The sequence below is a fragment of the Cyclopterus lumpus genome, chromosome 10, assembly GCF_009769545.1.
Source record: "Cyclopterus lumpus isolate fCycLum1 chromosome 10, fCycLum1.pri, whole genome shotgun sequence".
NCBI classification, from domain to species: domain Eukaryota; kingdom Metazoa; phylum Chordata; class Actinopteri; order Perciformes; family Cyclopteridae; genus Cyclopterus; species Cyclopterus lumpus.
The window spans coordinates 5,892,494-5,915,217 of NC_046975.1; the positions used below are offsets into that span (position 1 = coordinate 5,892,494).

General features: G+C 45.8%; 1 protein-coding gene across 1 annotated transcript in view; it reads left to right on the top strand.

The window, feature by feature from the left end:
- aff2 (AF4/FMR2 family, member 2) overlaps nt 1–22,239 on the top strand; it is a 97,925-nt gene extending 75,686 nt beyond the window's left edge. The window contains 15 exon segments of the mRNA XM_034544154.1: nt 189–291; nt 412–562; nt 705–920; nt 1,936–2,140; nt 5,703–6,713; nt 6,826–6,941; nt 9,743–10,004; nt 12,278–12,411; nt 14,351–14,414; nt 15,199–15,335; nt 16,805–16,876; nt 17,777–17,870; nt 19,055–19,107; nt 20,833–21,044; nt 22,118–22,239. Coding sequence (XP_034400045.1) covers nt 189–291; nt 412–562; nt 705–920; nt 1,936–2,140; nt 5,703–6,713; nt 6,826–6,941; nt 9,743–10,004; nt 12,278–12,411; nt 14,351–14,414; nt 15,199–15,335; nt 16,805–16,876; nt 17,777–17,870; nt 19,055–19,107; nt 20,833–21,044; nt 22,118–22,239 — 2,952 coding nt within the window.
- The last annotated feature ends 485 nt before the right edge of the window (nt 22,240–22,724 follow it).

Genomic DNA, 22,724 nt, shown 5'->3' on the forward strand with positions numbered 1-22,724 from the left:
ACACATGTGCAGCATTATGTTAAAAACAATCCACAACACAGATGTTGAATGAATAGAATTACTTTCAGATCTCACTTTTGTTTGTGGGAAAACAATAAACACTTTAGTGATTTATTATTTTGATGACAAAATCATATCTTTAATTTCAAGTTTGTTCTTACTTAAATAGTTCTGTTTTCCCCCTGTAGCCTGAGCCCCCCTCGGCCAACAAGTGGCAGCTGGACAGCTGGTTGAATAAGGTCCAAGCTCAAACCAAACCCCTGGTTCCCCCTCAGCCAGAACATGGCACAGGTTGGTATGAGCAGTGACCTCTACTGTGTCAAAAGAGCAACTATCCTATATGGTAATACAACTAATAATAATCTGGTTTGATCTGGAATACTCAATCTGGTGTAATGGTACCCTGCCCAGGCTCCATCACCCAGGGTACGGGGACTTTCTCTCCGAGGAGTGAAGCACCAGGAGTGGGAACGGCCGCCAAGACCAAGCCTTGCGTACCCAACAGCACCCCTGGTCCTGCTGCCCAAACGTTGGAGCACAAGGAAACAAGGGGAGCTTTCTGGTAGGACTGTGATTCTGTGAACTTATTAAATAACATCTCTTGAAGGAATTAATTATCGAGGGACTGAGGGACGAACAAAGTGTTGCCAACCACTGATAAAAGCATCTCTCTAACCATAAAAGACCATTCTTGCCTCCCGCAGCCCGGGCAGAGAGAAGGCCAAGGCCAAGCTCAGCCAGAAGGCCTCGGGGGAGGGCCAGAGGTCAAAGGTGAGGATGTCGCCGGGCCTGTTGTCAGGGCCGGAGGTCACGACCCAGAGGAGGAACACCACAGGGAAGAAACAGCCCAGACGAACGGAGAGGTCAAACAGTGCGGAGGATGCTCAGAGCCAGACGTGGAGCAGAACCAACCAGCAGAGGTGAGGAAGAGGGGACCAGCGCCCTCCCCGACATCTCGGCATTAGTTAGCGGGTTTGTCTAAAAACTAAGGGACCTGCAATTTTTCTTTGCAACTTTGGAAAATTAAGACTTAAAATAAGACTCATCCAGAAGTTTATGAGAGGGTAATTTAGTTTAGTTTTTTTGCAGTCTGGATATTTTCTCAGTCATTATCTAAAAATGTTGTCTTTATTCAAGTCACTTTTCTACCTATTCTCCACTTTAGTCTTATCTTTATCAGTGCCATCGTGCAGTGTTGTCAAGACTTTGGCGAATAAATTAGTAGTACATAATAAAAAGAATAATGTGGCCCTGGACACTCCCCTGAGGGACACCTCAAGTTATGCATTGGAAGCACTACAGAGCCCCGAAATCAACTTTACAAGTATCTGTTTTTCATTGGCTGCTTCCATGGCTCATCATGGATCATATTTCTACCGTGAGGCCCTGAACACATACGTGAACGTGCCCCACCGGCGGTCATTGCAGATAACAATACCACCGTCTCGACCCGAGCCGTCACCACGTTGACGGCCGCGGAGAGGAACAGAAGCCTCGTGTTTAGCACGCTTGAGGCAACGCTGTCACTTAGCATGGGGGGCTTACGGGGGCTCGGGTGGATCACTGAGCTTCATTGCAGCTCACCACTGAACGCTGTCATCCCCACATTTGCTGCGGAGAAATGCTCAGATTGAGTAGATGCCATGCCCAACTGGCTGCTCCGCTTGATGTGAGGCTAATTGGAAGAAAAACACAGACCTCCTCTCTAGGTTTCTTTCTTCTTTTCTTCCCTTCCCTTCCTCTGTTCCGTTTTTAGGCTTTCCACATCCAAGTTTGGCTGAACGCATGCTGTTTTCAATTATTTCATGCTGTCTTCTATATATTTTTTTTCATTTGAACACACACACACACGCACGTTGGTAGCAGTGCCTTGCTCAAGGGTTGAAAGGATTGTGATGCTTTTTTCACGTGTTTTTTTTTTTCTTCCCCCTGTAGCCCTGTGGCTAGGGAGAAGGACTTGTTGCCTCCCCCCTCCCTGGAGCTTCAGACCCCCCCGAGGCCACGAAGCAAACCCCCCAGTGGGAAAACAGCCCCCAGGAAAGAACCTCGCAGTGCTACCAACTCAAACAACAGCTCAGTAACTCCACCAGCGGCGCTACAGCAAACCCCCGCGCCAATACCTGCTGTCAGTGTAAACCAGGTTGGTTTCTGGGGGGGGGGGGGGGGGCAGAGACAGTTCATCCACATTTCTTCTCAGTGATGGTATTCATTGTTCCTCATAATAATACTAACCCCTCACAGTTAATCCAGTAATTATTTTTGACTGCCAGAAAGCTAATCCAACAATCCCCCTTTCAGTCAAATGACTTTGTCATGGAAGGAGAACAAGACCTGAGCACCTTGGGAATTTTACCCTTCACTTCTCAACATCTGGGCTGTGTCAAGAAAACTGTTTAAAGCCAAGTGCTGCACACATGCAACTCCGTCCGTGTATCTGGTAATGGTCACTCCATCCTTATTGTCTCTGGACGATTTGTCAGAGCCATAAAAATTCCACAGAATAAAAAAAAACTGTATTATTACATGACCATTATGGCTCAACGCTGACTGGTTTTATCGAAATATGGAAAGTGAGAGAGGGAGTCAAAGAGACGGAGCTCAATCGTCGACCAGCGTCTCAGCCGATAATGAGTGAACACTGTGTGGTTTTATGAAGATTGGGTGGTTTCAAGTAGAACGAATGAAAGAGAAGAAAACCACTTTCAGTAAACTGGCTTTATGTAACAAAGGCAGAGATAGAGGGGGACGAGAATGAGGATTATGTAACAGTTATAGCAGTAAAATGGCCACAGAAGATGAAATAACAAGGAATGTGGAGTTTATACGCCTCGGATGGCGACGGACGATGTTTTGGGGTTGCGTGTCCGTCCCATTCTGGTGAACGGGATATCTCTGTAATGCATGGAGGGGATTTCTTCAAATTTGGCACAACTGTTCACTTGGATTCAAGGATGAACTGAAGAGGTTGCCAAAGCTCACTGTGACCTTACAAAACACGTTACTGGGCCCAACTCAAGTAGCTAAAAACACAAACGGTCAATGGGATAAAATGAATGAGGCGATGATATTTTGGGCTGTAAACTGGCGGCTGTAATTGTACTTCCAAGTCAAATGACTTTAATGATCACGAATCGGAACCAAAAGCATCGTCATCTCAAACGGTCGTGATACCGTGAGCGGTTTGTAAATGATGGTTGACCGGGACGAGTGTTCACAGTCCGCTCTGGAAGACCAGAAGGAGTGGGCCAGTGCTCCACAGAGTGGGTGTTAGGACCTTCGGGACGCCGGAGTCTCACACCGTTTCATTTGTCTTGATAGACACATTTCCTCTGAGACAAATTAGCAGACAGCTATCTGTAATGCTGGAACAAAAATAATAAGCAACCAGCAAGCGGAGGCTCATGTAACAGGCCTACGAAACCGACCAGAGAGGGACTTGTCTGAACCTAAAGTCACAACTCCAAGCTCATCATCACACTGCACACAAGTCATTGAACGCTCCCTTATCAACTATTTTGTTCTTCTTTTTTTATAGAATAATTGGTTTCTGGACAACAAAATAAGAACCAAAAGAATAATTCCGCTTATCTCACTACTGTGTATGACTTTAAAGGTGTATTATTGAAGAATATAAAATGAAACCTTCTGAACCCCAAGCAGTTTACAGTTACATTTTAGTCTCTGTGGACTCTTTTCTTACTGCAATAATAAGTCCTGCACCAGCACCATCATGTCTAGAACTCAAATATGTCTTTAGTGCAAAAAAAGTATAATATATATATACAGTATATACATATATGCATATTATGCAGTCGCTTCCCAGTTGCCCCGAGGAGCGCAGATCTTAACGTTGCTTCCAGGATCTCGTTGGTGCAAATGAGACGTGTAGAATACAGTGTTTCTGATGAAATATCCACATTTCAAGCTTCGGTTCGGTTGCTTTCTCAGCGTTCGTCACACGATGTGTACACGGTAGATATTTTTCTTTGCGTCTACCGCTGCAGTTGCTTTCTCATGTTGATGTTGCACACGCAGCACGGCATCTTCCTTCCTTTTTTATCTCCAATAAAAAACGAGCATTCAAATTCAGAAGGACAATTTTGATTGGATACTTGTCTGCAGGTGTAACTCAGATCAAGATCAAGAAAATAAACTTAGCAGCTATGCGAACAGCTATAAGAAAGTGTCTTTACCTGAGGGAAGAATCTGGGTATTTAATATGTTTGGTATATAATATGGCATGTCTTGTTTAATGCCATGAACTATAGTTCATTTTGAGTAAATTCTGATGCAGTAAATACTCGATATAGCATGTATTAATCCGCAGCTGAAACACATCTACTATTTTTCTGTTTGTTTAAGGAATGTTTGCCAAAAACAGCTGTTTTGGGAAATCATCTTGAATCTTCAGAAGGAGCCAATGCTCTTGGGACTGAGTGCCACAGAAATGTTTTTGAGGGATGGACTAACACGCCGTTGGTTTTTGGCATCTCCTTTGGATTTGTTGATCAACGGAAAACAGAAGCAGAATTGTCCTTTAAAGAAGAGCGCCCCAACCTTTGGAGGCTGGAGGCGCCCTATAAATTCATCAAAACCTCCGAGACCCAAAACACTCACATATTGTAATTTTGTCATGAAAATATTTACTTGATTTTATATTCAATATGGACACGACATATCAATATTTATATCCTTTAAATGGTGAAGGCGGGAGAGAGACAACGGCACACAGCTGGAAGCAGCAGAGAGAAAAGTAAAGAGAGCGAGTGTGTTGCAGACCAAAGATGATAAGATACATATTTACAAATACATTGCACCAAAATAACCTCGCATACCATTTGAAAATATGCAACATCCAAAAATCCACAAATATACTGCATCAAAGTCCACAGCCCCGTGTTGAGCCACGATGTTTCAGCGACTTTTCGACAGCTACGTTTAATTTGAGCGCCGACCGTCATGGCGGTCCCGCCTGTATCCCGCTGTGCTGCTCGCTGAGCTCGTCCTGCATCTCCGTCTCTTTAAAGGCTGCATGGGAGCCAGGACGGGACGTCGAAAACTAACTAGCTAGTCATATTACGTATTATTTTGATACTTTTTTCAGAACAAAGAATGCATTTTTAATACATGGAAGAATTAATGTCCGGAGCAAATGGAGGCGGATAGAACAAGAGAAATAGTATTAAGATTCCTGATATAACTGTGGCCCTACAATGGCAGCGATTTTGCCCTTTCAGTGTTTGCGGGGTTAAAAAGGTCACTGAGATCAGCGGTGTTTTAGAAGAGGCATCATCGCTCATTCACTTTCCCAGTTTCTCTCGGGACGGGACGCGCAGCTCTAAAAGCCTCGCTGCCCTCCAGTGAGGAGAGACACACTTTATTTGTATTCATATCTGCGGTTGACATGCAGGAAAATAATTCAAAATGAGAGACCGCGTGTGTCTTTCAACTGCATTGGCTGAGATCATAGGAGCTGGATGTATTTCATTGAGATATCAAAAGATAAAGATAGATGTAGTAGTTGTACACAGTGGAGGGAGTAGAGTGGTACAAGTTCCATGTGTTTCTGCGTGCACTTTCCTCATCAGCAGCCACAGGGATTCTCACAGGTCACTGCGTATGAATATGAATGATTAGCCGTGTTATTAAATCTTCCCGGAGCTCACTCCCTTTTTGTCCCTTTCTGCCTTTTTTGAAAACAGGACAAGAGGAAACACAGAGGTCCGAGCAGCAAAATCACGCCCAAGTCCCGCGAATTCATCGAGACGGACTCCTCATCCTCGTCCTCCGAATGCCACTCGGATTCGGAGGGAGCCCTCAAAATTCTTGCGCTGCCGCCGCAGGAGAAGCACTCGGCCATCAACACGCAGACTCTGTCCCACACCAACGCGCCTCCTCTCCCCCCGTGCCCCGGGTCAGCGGGGGGCCTGGGAACGACGTTCGGCGGGAAGGGGCTCCGAGTCAAAGACGGCGGCAGCGTGACCACCAACGGTAGCAGCAGCATCAACGGTAGCATCAGCGGGGGTACCAACGCCCTGAGCATCGGCAACGTAACTGGTTCCTTTGGCACTTCTGTTCCCGACCCCGGAGGGTTAGGGGGTCAGCGCAAAGACCCGGTGTCCATGTCGCCGCCTCCCAACGTCAGACACGAGGTGGCTCCGTCCCCCTTGAGGGAATTCCAGGAGATCCAGAGTTTATGGGTGAAAGTTGAGCTAAGTTTACTCGGCAGGGTGCCGGGCCAGGGTTTGGGGGAAAGATCCAGGACGGGACAGGCCGAAAGGGACGGGAGCGAAGGGAGGGACAGGGAGAGGACAGGGGTGGCCGAGAGGGAGAGACAGAAGCAGGCCGAGAGAGAGTGGCCGGCGCTGCGGGAGAGGCAGAGGCCACCCAAAGGGGAGAAACCGGAGGAAGAAAACGAGCGGCTGGCGCAGGACAGAGAGCGGCAGGGCGACAGGGACCGATTAACGGAGAGAGAGAGGCCGACGGACAGCCAGGACCGAGACAGGTCGGGGCTCGGGGAGAGGGAGCGGACGGCGGGGAAGGACAGGGAGAAGACGTGCCAAGGTCCGGGGGTCCCGGACAACCCCCCTGCGCAAGAGCAGAGTAATCCCAGGCTGGCAGGGCGGACGGAGAGCAAACACAGGAGGCAGGCCGCTGGAAACGTGGCGGTCCCAGCGGAGAAACACGCCAACAAGAGCAAGAGGAAACACAAGGTTGTGTGTGGCTCATTTAATATTTCACTAACCAACCTCCCTCTCTGTGTCCTTTCTCTCTCAAGTGTAAACACTGTACTTGAATATGTGTTTTCTGTCCCCTGTATTCCAGTCGGACCACAGTGAGTCGTCGGCCAGCGGCAATAAGAAGCTGCGATTGGACAAAGACTGTCAGCTGCTCCCGCCCTGCATCTCTCCGATACACAACCACAAGAACAGCTCTGCAGAGTGAGTAACGTAGTTGTACACTAGAAAACACTCACACGGGGGACCCTTTTGGAAAGGCATTCGCTCCCCAGCACAGCTATAGTGTCCTTCCAAACCACGCCAGTTAAAGCTGGAGTGCGCTATGTTTGTCCCCCCCTTCTGGCAGTGGGAGTAAATACACTAAACAGTAAAAGCATTGTCGACTCTGCTCGAGATGTTTGTCCAAAAAAAAATGTTATCCTTTGAAAGGTAAACTTTTTATTCCTAGCGGATACTCCGGCGCTACGGTCTCGCCCCCTAACTTCCTCCCTGCCCCCTTTTAGCTCTGGCTGGTTGACATGAAACGCATCACAACCAGGGCGCCAAACAAGAAAACAGTCGCCGCAGACACCACGACTCCAGTATTGTGCGAAATACAGAGAGCTTCCCCTGACGGCGACGGGCTTAATCAGCCATGTGTGAACTCGTTTGGCAAGGGCTTGATTGTAACGTTGACATTTATTTGTAAAAGTCCTCTCCAGCTTTTAAGGGAGGACAGGTATTCACGTTCCTGGGGAATCACGATTTATACAAACACAAATACAAATGTCTACATGACAAAACAAAGTCATTGTTATGAACTGAAAAATGTTTGTGTTACTGGGATTGACGCTTGTGGAGGTAATCGGACAATTTTCAGACGAGTATTTTTAGGCAGGCTTAACACTTTGAACGTGGCGTTGAAGTCACCGCAGAGGTGAGTTCAATCCACGCTGTGACACGGAAGTGACAGAGTGAATTTCATCTTTCCATGTGAATTATTAAAAACAGACTAAGCCGGCTGTCGCTATAAATAAGCCTCGACATGACAGCCACAGAGGAAATATTTTTATAGCATCACGGCGTCATCAAAGGAGCGGTGGAAGGCAGAGAGAGGGGCGACCTGGACTTGAACCCGTGACATTGTTTGGCAGACATCCCAGAGTGTCTGTTCATCATCCAAGAGGCTTTTTATGGAAGCTGTAAACTGGATGATGTGATCATCCTCATCAGACCCATTCAGCAATTTCTAAACTGTGACTTTTGACAGTTATTATCGCCCCATTTTAATCAGATAGGTCGTATTTTGACAACAGATAATAAGAAAAGACTAATGTTGAGGGTCACGTTTTTAACCCTGGGAAGGCTGGGTCTGAATTTGTTTGTTTTGGAGCGTTTGAGCACATTCAAAGTTCAGTAAGGACAATAAATATCTTCTAAATCTTATCTTTTTTTATCACTGAGAGGAAGGGAAGAAACTATTTTGAGAAAATATCATCAATACCTATTTTCCTCTCTGTTTTCATTGGTTGACAGCATCAGCAGGCTAATTGTTGCTAACGTGACGCAAAGGAAACAAATGGTAGCTTTCCATGTAGCTAGCACACAGCTAGCACGCCATGGCCAGGCAGAGAGTTGTTGGTGATTTTGAGGAGTTGAGACCACACTCCCACATCTAAACAAAGCAAGGTGACATTTTCAGGTGAGTTTATATGCTGGTTAAAGTCCTGCAGCTAACCAGCTAACCTTAATGAGCTAACGCTACCAAGCCTGCAAACTGACTTTTTCCCACGTGAACGTCTGTTCTGTCATCGACGGACAACTTGCAGGACGAGATGTGTGGTTGTGTTTGTGAGTTAGATAATAAGGAGACTTTAGCAGGACAGCTAATGCATAGGCCTAATGTTGATCAAAGTCTGTGGGCCGATCCCCGTGGCCCCCCCTCATCAGCTGGTGTAAATACCATTGGGACACATCACTTTGCTGTGACATGTCACGTTACCATGACAACGCCATCACATGTAATATGCAATTGTGGGTATTTATTTTATATTGAGAGGTCATTCCACATAATCTATTTACCCGTTTTTATGTGTATAATATATATATATATATATATATATATATATATATATAGATAGATATATAAATATATATATATAAAAGCACTATGAGAGCTTCCTTATGCTTTCCTGCATACACACCGGCATCCACTTAAGGATAGACACACAAATGCGCTCACATTAGCATAGACCTGCTCACACAAACGCGCTTGCACACATCAATTATGCTGTACACAGACACAGCGCACACACACAGAACTCTAACATTCACATACACACACACACACACACTCACACACGCACACACACACACACAGACACGCACGCACTGCAGCAACTAATTAGTCTTTGTCTCCCTGGTTTTGTATATTATCACTAATGTCGGGGGCCCGGGGCGATGTTCTGCAAGCTCAGCAACTTTTCCCGCCGCATCAAACCCCTAGAGTTACCAGGCGGAGGAAAAACATAAAAATATTATCTGTTGTGCTGCAAACAATATGAGTCACAAGAGCAACAATAAGGCGGCTGAGGGAATATCGCCGATGCTCGAGCATGGAGGGCAGAATCACAACAATTCTAGAAGGAAAATATCATTCAGCAACTGCAAATTAAATAACAACAGGACGGTTAGAAGGAGGCTTTACATGCGGGATGCTCGTGTCTCTGTTGATGAAACAATGTGATGGCAAAGAAATCGAGATTTGCTTTGTTTGTTGTCACAATTAATTCCCCTTATTGTCAAGCCTAATTGTGAACTTTGGATTTGGGAATGTGTTTTAACTGAAGTACATGTGACCTGGAAAACAACCAAGATTGCCTCCTGCCACTAAACATAGGCTGAGCACACATTCAGTAAAAAGATCATATTCAGTTACGATGAATAAATGAATACTCATACTGCTTTGTCTTTTTGTGCGTGTGTGTCTGTGTCTGTGTCTGTGTGTGTGTGTGTGTGTTCAGTAGTTCACTAAACAGGAAACAGTCTCGACGGCGTGAAGACAAGCTGCTTCCCCCCCTCCTCTCTCCGCTCTCTGACGATCCGCCTCCCAAACGAACCTGTGACAGCGGTTCCTCTCTCGGCCAGGAGGGCGTCGCCTCCGGGACGCAGCCCTGCTCCATCTCGACCTCCTCCTCCACCTCCACCTCCACTTCCTCTTCCTCTTCATCGCACAGACACAGGAGAGGGGAAGGCAAGGCGTCGGCACCTGCGAGGAACGGCAGTGTAAGTGCTCAGAGGGCTACAGGGTTACTGTTGTGCCCCTGTAACGCTCTCACATTATCCCGTAAGTCTTGGACAGAAAGAAACGAAGCAACGAGGGTTCTTTGGGGTTCACAAAAGCTCTTTTATTGCTTATCGCACACACACACACAGTACTTCCACACTCTTGTCACACCGAGTCCCTCTTCCCTGTCACTACTGCTGAGGGAAAAACAGACACCCACACACACACACACACATTAACCGCAGCTGGGCTGATTAACCCTCACCCCAGCTGAGGTTGATTAGACCTGTCCCGACAACGTTCCCTGAACTAAACCCCCGCTCCACCCACTCTGCAGCCAAGCCTAACCACACCCCACTGCCACAGCCCCCATTCATAAAAGCAGTTTGTACATCCTCGATTCCTTTGCTCACCTCCTCTCCTCGCGTCCTTGTCGACTGGACTAGGATGCGAGAGGAGGAGGCGATGGAAAGACGTAAGGAGAGGGGAGATGAGGCAACGGACGTTTAACAAATGAGACATCCTTGCCTTGGAGCCGCCATTTTTAATCGACGTCAATTAAAACTGATGTGTGTCACAGCTGCATCCGCTCTTTAGTTGTACCTCTGTATTCATGATGAGCAACATTGTTCATGACAATTATATATATATATATATATTCAAAATGTGGCATTTTCTACAGATTTGATACAAGAATGTATGGATGTCATACATTGTTCTTTATTTTATTTACCACACACACACTGTTTATATATATATCTTTGTATGTATACATATATATCCTTTATATGTTGCACTACAAATGTTTGTTTGAAAAGTGCTGATATCGTGACACTGACATATATACACACTGTGTTTATATACAGTATATATATATATATACATATATACTGTATATAAACACAGTGCTAAATGAAAGAGCATATTCTCCTTCATGGAATAATTTGACGTCAGCTGCAGTTTGCACTCGTAAACATCACGTCACGATTCCAGGAGTTGATTTGGATGTAGCTCACATTCAACAATAACAACATGAGATACAAGCTGTATGTCATGGATGCCTCAAAGACCCCTGCAAAGGAGACACCCCTAAACCCTAAACTGAGGCTGAGATGGGTTTTCAGGTCAAAAGCAGGAGGATGGAGATATGAGCAGAGACAGATGCTGGAGTGACAGCAGGCTGGTGGCATTATCTTGTCGTAAAATGTCGTTGCTCCCCTGACACTGACACTGCTCCCAGAAATAGCTCTTGAGTTAAATACATGCCATGAATGTGCAGCGTGACACACATCTCCACCGCTGCTTCAGGAGAGTCACTACAACATGCTGTGGAAGTGTTTAGTTGGGTGGCGGAGGAAGTATTCAGCTCTTTTACGAGGCTAAAAGCAGCAATACTGCAGTATGAAATAGATACCAGCCAATCCATTCCAAAGTATACTCAAGTAAAAGTATTAGTATCAACACTTAAAGAAGTCAGAATGGCCCAGTTTCATTTGTGACGCAGTACATCACTTAAATGTTGCGGCCGCTAAAGATGGGGCTAATTTCAATTACTGTGTATACTGCTGGGTAGCTGAATCTATGATGATATCATAGTTCATTAGTTGTATCAATAATCCAAATCTGCAAAGTAACTGAAGCAATGAAATATATATAGTTAGTCAAATCTAATTATATTTGTCTCTGAAATGTAGTGGAGTAGAAGTATAAAGTGGAATAAAATAGAAATACTCAAGTGATGTACAAGTACCTCAAAATTGTCCCTACTAAGGACGGCACATGACAAAAGGCTTGATTTCCACCACTGGTTGTGTCGTACGGTGGAAGGTCATGCATGAACAGCTGGGCAGATGCAAGACACACAACATTCAATAAAGACGCACTCCCGGCACACTACTAAATGTAGAAGGATTTACAACAATGAAAATACATTTTAAACATATCGTATTTCATTTCTATTTCAAGTTTCAGAAGAGCTTAAACTGCAAAATGTTGGATTCGTCACGGAGTTGCAAAGTGAATATGTGCGCATACGCTTCTGGAGTATATCTACTCGCTGCACACATGACAAGGAATCAGTTCAACCACACCCCTCAGGCTCAATTTGTGTCCGTCCTTTCATCTGCTGCTTATAACGGCGGCGGCGAGACCATTAATTCATCCGGCGAACTGAATCCATCAGCCGACAATAACGTTTAAGTAGTTGTTTGATGAAAGCCACACATTGTGATCCCATCATAACAGTGGATTTAATGCCTTCCCCCCGATGCAGGAAGTCGACCCCCACCGCGGGAAGCCCGGCGGAGACGGTTACCATGCCAACGGGCAGTCGGACTCTGAGGTGTGGTCGGAACCGCTGACGGAACCCGCAGAACCTCGCAGGCCGCGGCTGGCCTTCAGCGACACGTATGTGGAAACTGTTTGCAACGCACACGCCAACATGTAGCACACGTTACTGCAGAGTCGATGCTCGATCTCTTAGCGGCATAATCTACAAACACATCGTTGTTCTAATCATCGTTGTTCATAAGACCTCGTCTTCTGTACGTGCCTCCCCCGGTGCTTGTACAAGTAATCCCTCCTTTCCTTGTGTTAGGAGGCAGCAGGTGTCTCCTCTTTACATGGAACAGCTCTCGGATCATTGCACTGGATACATGTTGTGTGTCTTGTTTTTACCGCGCAGGGTTAGTGTTAATTATGCTGAACAAGTTGTCTTTATTCCACAAAACAATAACAATGTAAACTCAATGTCTCCATTGCATTGTTGAATTGCTGCTCACAAAGTGATGGAGGGCGCTGCTCCTCCCGTTATTGCTTAAAAGTGTCAAAATATTTGTCAGATGGGGGAGTGAGTGAAGCTTGACGGCTTTAGTGCCAGCAATACCCGTGGATTGAGAGTCGCTGTGACTTTAGACGATATACAAAGAGGCTCGCAACTCGACTTGGACTGAAACGCCAATGACTCGTGACTTCACTTGGACTTCAGTCCTTTGGCTTGCAAATACTTGATACCTTCCCCCAGATTTAATTTGATTTAATTTAATTAATGATACCAACCCAAAAACCCAAATCATGAGCTGGTGAGAAGAAGATGTGTCTGGAGCAGTGGGCCTTTGTTCAGCTCGAGCAGCATTGAGATACATGTAGGTTATGGTAATAGCAAACCTGACATGCATGAATACTTGGGGGAACGAAACAACACACACACAATCCAAAAGGGACCCGGGAATAATTAGACCTGATCAGAAAATGCTGTCGACACCGAAAGACCCCGATGCAGCGAGACCCCCGGCAGTGGCAGCTGCATGATGCTCACGCAATTAACAAGCAGCTGCCAGGGAGATTAGCAATACATGTCATTTCCTCTTGTACGAGCCACACTGACACCAGACTGGTCCAGACTGTTAGCAGCCTTCGACCGGACTAAACCCTTCACACCTTGTGATGAGAACTGATGGCAAGTCCACGGAGCTCCCCTTGGATGATAAACATATTGACACACAGGCCTGAGACTCGGGGACGGGACCCTACCTGACCCGAACAGAGGGGATATAGTTTGGACCCAGCCTGACTGAACCGGGTGTTCTCATGGTGACCTCTGATGCCTTGTCATGTCCGTCTCCACCCTCTGAACATCCAAACCCCGCGGGCGTTGAAAATAATCGTTTGTCCTAGCCAGCAGCTGTTTAAACCGCCATTTATCGTCAGGTTTTCATCATTCCGATTGTGATATTTCATCAAAAACATTTTAATCTCACTCGTTTATCTCTCACTTAAAATCCCGACACAAATAAACCTGTTGCTTTAACCAGTTACAGTAAAAACAAAATTAAAAACTAGGAAGCCGTGATTGATTGGCCTGCAACCAAGTGTCACGGGATGACACTAATGTTTTCCCATTTTTGTAAAAGAAACGATCAAAGAAATGAAATGTTCTTCTTTAAGATGTATGGCATGGTGCACAGAAGACATGTTTGAGTGTCCTCTGCTGATGCTAAAACAAGTCATCTGCTTTCAGGGACGATAGCCATCCTCATGCTGCATACGAGTTGCTTTAAAATGTCTGAAACTACCTCCCCACTGGTCCAGTTGTGTTGAAACCAGAGAAGATGACACATCGTGTTACTAATTTGTCCCAAAGGGTTGCTGCATTATTCATGAAACAACATGTTTTTTGTAGTTACACTCAGGTTAAGCCTGAGGTATGTATACCTTAGTAGACTACTGTATACAACTCACAGCAAGTTACTCGTAGCCAGTGATTATGCTAATCACCCTGCCGGGGTTTATTTATATATTTATTGTCACATGCTATATGTGTTCTTCTCCCGTGTGCCGTTCCCAGAGTCCACAGTGCAGACTACTACATGCAGGAGGCCAAGAGACTGAAGCACAAGGCCGACGCTCTGGTAAGACGTCATCTCCACAACTCTGTCTGCAGTCACTGAGAGACGCAGGTCACACACACACACACACACACACACACACACACACACACACACGCTTACACCTCTGTCCTTGAGCGCATAGAGTAGGCAACAGGGAGATGGACACACAGACAGCAGGAAAATTGTTTGATAACACTTGATGTTACGATCTACAGTCTAGACTGTAATTATGTGTGTGTGTGTGTGTGTGTGTGTGCGCACGCATGTTTGTGTGTGTGTGTGTGTGTGTGTGTGCGTCATTGATCACGTGTGTGCACAGCGAGTCTCTGAAGAATGAAAATCTATTTCACATCAAGTGCCGCGCTGTATAATTTGTGTTATTTATTGCTCCATTTGTCTCCGGGGGAACATTGCATTCAAGGACTGATGATGTCTGCAAGATTATACAATATCAAAAGAATTATCTGATCCCCTCCCCAACAATGAAACCAGATTTATTTAACTTGTTATTTATCTGGTGTTTACGTGTTGTTTCCTCACATTTATCTGGGGAGTTTGCATCTTAGCGGGAGATTATTCCAAGAGTGCGTCTGGCACAATGCTGTGAAGACGTCGCTTCTTCTGCCTTTATCTCTCTCTCTCTCTCTCTCTCTCTCTCTCTCTCTCTCTCTCGCTCTCTCTCTCTCTCCTCTGCTACATGTTTTTGTTCTCATTGTCCCAATCCGCCTTTTCCTCTGTGACTTATTGGTCTGTCTCTCTGTGTCTGTTTGTTTTTCTCGTTCTTCTTCTTCTTCTCTGCCTGTAGACGGACAAGTTTGGTAAAGCGGTGAACTACGCAGACGGCGCCCTCTCCTTCATAGAGTGTGGGAATGCTATGGAGCGAGATCCTCTGGAGGCCAAGTCCCCGTACACCATGTACTCTGAGACTGTGGAGCTGATCAGGTATGTATGGAGGGACGGGCATATATATATATATACATATATATACATATATATATATACATATATATATATATATATATATATATATATATATATATATATATACTAACACTGGTAAATACATTTGTTAATGTAAAACCGAGTATGCAGTGAGTGAGGGTTTTAGATTAGCGAGCTCACTGGCCCAAAATGCATCGCTCCTCTTTAGACTGCGAGGCTTGTTAAAATAATTACAAGTGACGTCAAGGGGAAGAAGTTCAGAGGAGAAACTTAGCGTCGTAAAGATTCGAGCAGTTCTTTTGAGGATTGCCGTCACACCCTCCCCAGATGTGCAGCCATCGTGTGCTGTATTTCCTGGATGCTTTCATAGACGAGTGGGTTCCTCCCATGTGCACTGCCACAGCACACGTCCCCATAATTACACCCTCTCTTATCGGTCCGACACCACTGACCTGCTGTTGATTTAGCCCATTAGCCGAAATAATATTCTGCGGTTGCATATCGTTCACCTCTCTGCACGCGTAAAAATTACAAATCAAAACTTGAGTCTCGGGGTATAAACATGAACCTAATTAGCATGAAGCCAGCGCTCTAGTCAGACACGCCAGGACTCTCCAGGATTGTAATAATAAAAAAAAAATGTATTTGTAGTCTTTGTTGTCTCAAGCATCACAGACCTGCAGAGCTGCTAATGAGCAGAGTTTAACGCGCGTCGAGCCACAGAACCTCTGTTGTGTCGCAGCCCCTCGGAGCTGCCGGTGTATGAAGGTGGCAAAGCGCGGCTTTTAGGAGAGCAAGCTGAGAATAACAAATGACTGCCTCCTTTGAAGGCTGACAGCAGGGCGCTGTAGCGGGGAGAGAGTGTTCCCACCGAAGGACTCGGGTTCAAGCCCTGCTCGTCTGCGCTCATCCATCCTGCTGATGTGTCCTTGAGCAAGACGCAGAGTCGCCACCGGCTACGTGGGGGCCGCTGATCTGTGACTCTGGCCTTTGACCTCCCCGGAGCAGGCAGCATAAGGGAGGGACGAGAGCTTCCCCCACAGAGATCAATGAAGTATAAAGGTGTCACCGCTCTCACTTGATGCACCCGTCCCCGCTGGATTCCATTTTGAGCGATTAAACCACCTCGCCGAGCAATCAGACCGGGTCACGGAGGGCGGGAGGCAGCAGCTGATCCCCGCAGCATCTATGAAATACCTAATCAGTAACCAGGGGAAGCCTTCAGCCTGCCGCAGAGCGGGATGAAGCTGGCCCCACAGCTTGTCTTGCCTCGGGGCACTCCAGCAGGGTGGATCTCTGCACTGCCGCGTCACCGCTTTACATCTCGTTACGTCCAGAAAGAGCGGCTTTAACCTTGGTTGGATAATTAAGATGAGCCACGAGTATGCATGTGTTCCCCGTGATTTAAAGAAAGCAAAGTGTGTTTTTAGTGGGAATGTGAGCTGACGAGAAGTTTTTCTCCTCTGCAGGTACGCCATGAGGTTGAAGAACTTCACCAGCCAATCGGCCACCGTCGCCGAGAAGAAACTCGCCGTGCTGTGGTACGACGAGTGTGTGTGTGTGTGTGTGTGTGTGTGTGTGTGTGTGTGTGTGTGTGCAGTAACTACAGGGCTGTCAGGGTGTTAGGAAATACTGTCGTTGTGAGTTCTGTTCATAAAAACCCTTCATCCGCACAAGCTCGTCGGTTTCCAACGACGAATCCTGTTCAGGAAAATGAGACGTGATCTCCGGCATGGTCGGGCCGGCCAATCTGCTACTTAAGCTCCCTGGTCCGCTCTGTTTGTGACGTTTCACTCCCAACCGAAGGTGGGAGGGGAACCATCCATGACTTGAATGGCAGGTCACAGAGATGGAAAAAGATGTAGTTGACGGGGGGGGGGGGGGCAGAATCCTGCAGAAGCTCTGAGGCCGCCTGACGGAGTGAGAGAAGGCATTATGACTAACCAGTCAGACCAGTGGAGGCAATCTGTACATAACTTGTACGACAGAGATATATATATATATATATATATATATATACTGTATAGATATATATATATATTATTATTTTTATATATATATATATATATATATATATATATATATATATCAATTATTTTAAATGAATTAATAAACTAAATATTTTTGTTTTATTTGATATCATATTTCATATGATGTTTTAAAATACTGTTCCTGTTATTTGAGTGACTCGATTCTTGTGACTCGCAAATGAACGAGTTCACAGAGATGTGGCCTTTGATTCGATCATATATTAGTATTAGTACATGTCTCACATTTCTTCGCTCCCCCTAATCCGGGCGGACTTGCAAATGGACTTGCGGGGCCGTGTTTGAAGTCCATTTTTGTGTGCATGACATGAAAATAACAGTGAGGATGGAGCTTTTAAAGGGGAATTTGCACAGAGGATTCATCTGCCTTCTCTAATGGTTTTGTTTCCATAGTAACCGCTGTCTATCTCTGCTGTATCTGAGGATGTTCCATTTGAAGAAAGATCACGCTGTCAAGTACTCGCGGTCGCTCATGGAGTACTTCAAGGTAGTGCGCACACACACACACACACACACACACGCACGCACACACAGACACACATTTGGACATGGACTTTATTTCCTCTCCCTCTCATTTTCTCCCTCTGCGGTTGAAAAACATGGAAAGCCAATTACAATCCCTCAAATACATTTCATATTCATTTTCATGGTGCCTGTGCATACATTTTGCATGGCGTTATTAAAATCCATTCTTTCTCTTTGATATTAATGTATTAATTAGCTCCATCAATCATCACAGTGGATTGTTCGGGTTTAATGTGCTTGTTTTGATTAATTACGTTTGGTTTAATTAATTACTGAGGATGTCATTATCACAGTGCCGCTGCGTGTGCATGGATGGGATTGGATTCCTGGAAAGGGGCTGACTGGGGGTTTACTGTGTGTGTGTGTGTGCGTGCGTGTGTGTGTGTGTGTGTGTGTGTGTACACACAGGACGTGTTGACAGAAAGCAGTCTGAGCGCTTCCTTTTAAAAGAGGAGCGGCACAAAAGCAGTCCAGCCTAATCTGTAATATATATACTTAACTCCATGACACAGCAATGTGGATGTTAACATTAAAGTATGTTCATGTGCAACTTGTGGACCAATTGTATTATAACAACATTCATAATTGAGCTGATGCTTTCGCCTCCAAAGGTTTGTTATATCTCTGATTAAAAGAAGGGATTGCAGTACATATTTATGGAAGCGAACAGCAATAGATATTATCAATCACTCTGTATTTCGACTTACTGTATCCGTTATATAAGTTAGCTGATGCAAACAGCCCTTTGAATAACTCTGGCACCATTGAAGCTATGTTAATTAATGTGTGCTGACCCTGTCAGACGGATGAATAAATACATAAATAGAGAACGACTTTAGGCATTTGTGAAATCTGCTTTATTGCTCTGAGCTGGAAGAGAAGATTGATGGCCCCGTCTCAGCTAACACGAGGCTACATTTAGCAGGCTGTTTGCATAGCCCAGTATACAGACTAGAAAAGACTGGCTCTGTTCAGGTAAAGCATCGGCACATAACCCCGGGGGATTTATTTATTTTGTACCTTCAGATGATACATGTTATAACTTCACCTTCTTCCATCTCTGGTCTTCCTGTCACGTATCTACTAAAGCTGTTACTGTGCGCCATAAAAGACACGCTCTAATCCATTTGTCTTTCTGTGACCCAGAATTCAGCCAAGAGTTCCCACCAAGCACCCTCTCCCTGGAGGATCAATGGGAAGTGAGTACACACACACACAACACACACACACACGCGCGCACACACACACACGTGCAGTCTCACCCCGCTTCATTCACACAGATAATTGAGAATGTATAATGCACCGGAGCTCTGCTGCAAAATACCACGGCGCCCCTGACAGCCACTTGCTCGAACAAACCCCTCAGGAAGCAAATAAAGGGATTGATTTGTTGTAGATGTGAGGAGGAGAAGACTGGAGGGGCCACCGAGTGGCGCGTGAGAAGGGAGTGATGATGGATGGAGGAGGAGAGGGGTGAAGGAGCTGTGGATATGAAGCTAATGAGTTTGGACAGCTCCGGTGCTGCACAACAGCAGGACTGGAGCTGTGTGTGTGTGTGTGTGTGTGTGTGTGTGTGTGTGTGTGTGTGTGTGTGTGTGTGTGTGTGTGTGTGTGTGTGTGTGTGTGTGTGTGTGTGTGTCGTTGGGTCAGCGAGGGTCAAGGCCACATCACAGACATTACATCACTGCCAGAGCCACACACCCAGCTGTGCAAGGCAGGGGGGAGGAGCGTATGAGCGTGACGGATGTTACTCTGTGTGTACGGCGGGGAACGCCACACACACACATGCAGTACCTCTGAATAGCCTTTTGGACTGAAAGGATCACTGCTTTGTTGCGTTTGATGGAGTTCCCTGGGAAAGCCCAAAACGGCAGTTTGTCTAATTTCCCCCATAATTGATGTGCAAACAATAACCCACGTGTCATTTTTAGGTGTCAGCTTTCTTTACTAAACACTCTCTAATTTTTTGTTCTGCTTCACTTTTTCAAAGTAAAACTTTGCAGAGAGACTGTCCACATATTGGGCTATAACTGGAAGAGGCCTAGGCCGGCTGCTGCCTCACTCCAATTAGATGATCATCCTGAAAGGGCCTTATTATTTAGGCGAACCTGGAACCTTTAATTTGTGGTGTGTGTCATGGTATTAACACATCTGAACAATATCTAGTTACTGTTTATTATACGTAAAATAAAATCTATTTGTATAAAATTATTCGAATAGACCTTGTGGTGGCAGAGATACACCCTTTTTAGTTTGGGTATGCTATTAAGTTAATTTATTACATTTTAAAGGGTTGTTTAAACAGACTTTTCTCTGCCAGCTCCCGAGCACAGAGCCCAGGTGTGAAGAGAGCAGGTTATTGTCTGGAGGACTGGGTGCCTTGATAATGTAGCTTATCATGTGTGAATGTCGAGCAGAGGGGGAGACGACAAGGTTTAAGAACTTCTGTCCAATAAATGCTGCTTAAATACCAAATGTTTTAATAAATGTGTTGCTTTCTGTCACAGGTATAGAGCTTCTTATCCCTATTGCATCTTTTACTTTCCATCTTGTTCTATCCTTTTTCTGATAAATGTTTTGTTGTTGTGTTTTTCCCCATCCACCTCTCAGCTCTTACCCGTAGCCACTTAAAAATATGATGCTTTTCTTGTTTTGTGCTGTCGACAGCAGTCAAGCCGTTTTTTAGCAGACTCGTCTTTAGAAAATAGAAAGCTAATAAAGAAAGTAATTCAGCAGGCGCACTCTCGACGCCACTAAGTCCGTTTGGAAAATATGTAATAGCTAAACTCTCGTCTGACGCACTCCGGTGCACACTTTCCTCTTCGCAGCTCATCCTGTAATTCAAAAGGCCTTCCAGCGTACGGAAGCTTCCCTCCTCACTCCCTCGGTGTCGCTGGGACTCACTGCCTCTGTGTGTTTCGCAGGGTTAACGGGACCCCGTCCCCACTCTCGCTCAGCCCCTCCCCAGCCGGCAGTGGAGGGGCTGGGGGTGGAGGTGCCCCGGGCTCGTCAGGAAGTGTGGCCATTCCTCAGCGCATCCACCACATGGCCGCCAGTCACGTGAACATCACCAACAACATCCTGCGGAGCTACGAACACTGGGAGACGGCCGACAGGCTGGCCGCCGATAGCCAAGGTAGGACCACAAACCACTAACCGTGTGTTCCGGGATTTTCTCAACACCCAACGGGACAGCAGGTGTCTGGAAAAGAAAGGAATAGAAAGTAATTTATGAACGTGCTGTTTGCCCAGTGAGTCTGAAGAAGTGATTCACACCACCAGGTACATGAAAAGAACAAGGGACGGTTTGAAAGCTAAAACTAGCGACGCACCGACGCTGATCTCGGCTAACGGGGCCTTCGGTACCGACTCAAACTGGATCGGCCACATTTATCTATAAATGTATTTGTAACATGTTGTTCTCCAAAGAAAGAAAAGCAATGTTTAGGTCAAGTCTGAAGTTGCCTTACGCATAAAGGGATGCACTGTGGCTCAGTGGTGGGCAGGGTCGTCCTTCAATCAGAGAATCGGCGGTTCGATCCCTGAGGTCCGCTAGCCCAAGTCGATGTATCCATTTAATGTAGCTGTGTGAATGTTAGTTAGTCCTGATGGGCAGGTGGCTCCTACCCTCAGGGGAGGAATGTAGTGCTTTGAGAGGTCGGTAGACTAGAAGAGAGATAAACAGGACCATTTGCCACGCAGTGAGACATTCAGCTCAGGGATTAAATACTGGCAGTGGTTCGGTGCTCTGTATCAGGTCAAGTCGTCACAGCGTCCTGAGGATCCTTCATCATTCATAAATAACAACGCGGCTGTTAAAATATCAAAGAATATGCCAACATTTTTTAATCAGGGCGCTAAGGTGTAGAAACATATAACAGCTGTTTGTGGCTAACGTCTCTCTCTCTCTCTCTCTCGTTGACGGTCTCTTTACTTCCCTGTCAGTGGAATGCTACAATGAGGGAAATGGAATTAGGACCATAAGCAACCATGATAGGAAACGTGCCTCTCTGTCTAGTCATCTCTAGACAGAGATGATCTTGGAAAGTGTTGTAGACCAATAGCTCTGATAGTGTCGTGGTTTGGATGTCTGACTTTGCATCTCGATGCCCACAGCACATTGTTTTAACCCCTTGCTGTAGTCATTTCAGCAGCATCAGACGCACTGATGACCCCCAGTAACTGGTTCTCTCCCTCACCCTCCCCTAGAGTTCTTCCAGGAGCTGGATTCGGTGATGGAGCCGTTGAGTCAGCAGAGCAGCATGACGGAGCTGGTCCGATACATCAGGCAGGGACTGCACTGGCTCCGCTCAGAGGCTCACCTGCTGTGAGGACTGGACCCGAGCCAAAATGTTCAACAACAAAAAAAAAAGAAGAAGAGAGAGAGCGAAAGGAAGACATTTGCCTGGGAGCTATAACTGGGATAACTAGTGAGATGAGACTCATGACGATGCTTCGGTTCCCACTGGGATCCTTCAAATGACCCGGCACCACCCGCAGTAATGTAACGGCGTAGACTGGGTGGATTAATAGGGCTGGAATTCACCTGCTATTAGGAGTGAACAGTAATTAACAGTTTGGGAATTTCCACTGTGAATCACAGAACACAAATTAGCAAATTAAACATTTGGCTGATGCTGCTTTTTGGAGCAACTGTATACCCGCGCAGCTAGCTTCAATTCCTTACGGGACAATGGATGTTACAAACCTTCCTGTAGAAATGAAGAGCACTTAAAAAAAAGACGCACACACAGATACACGAATCGCCTCTCTTCTTCTGTTGTATTTCTGACAGAGAAGATGCTCAAAGCTCGTT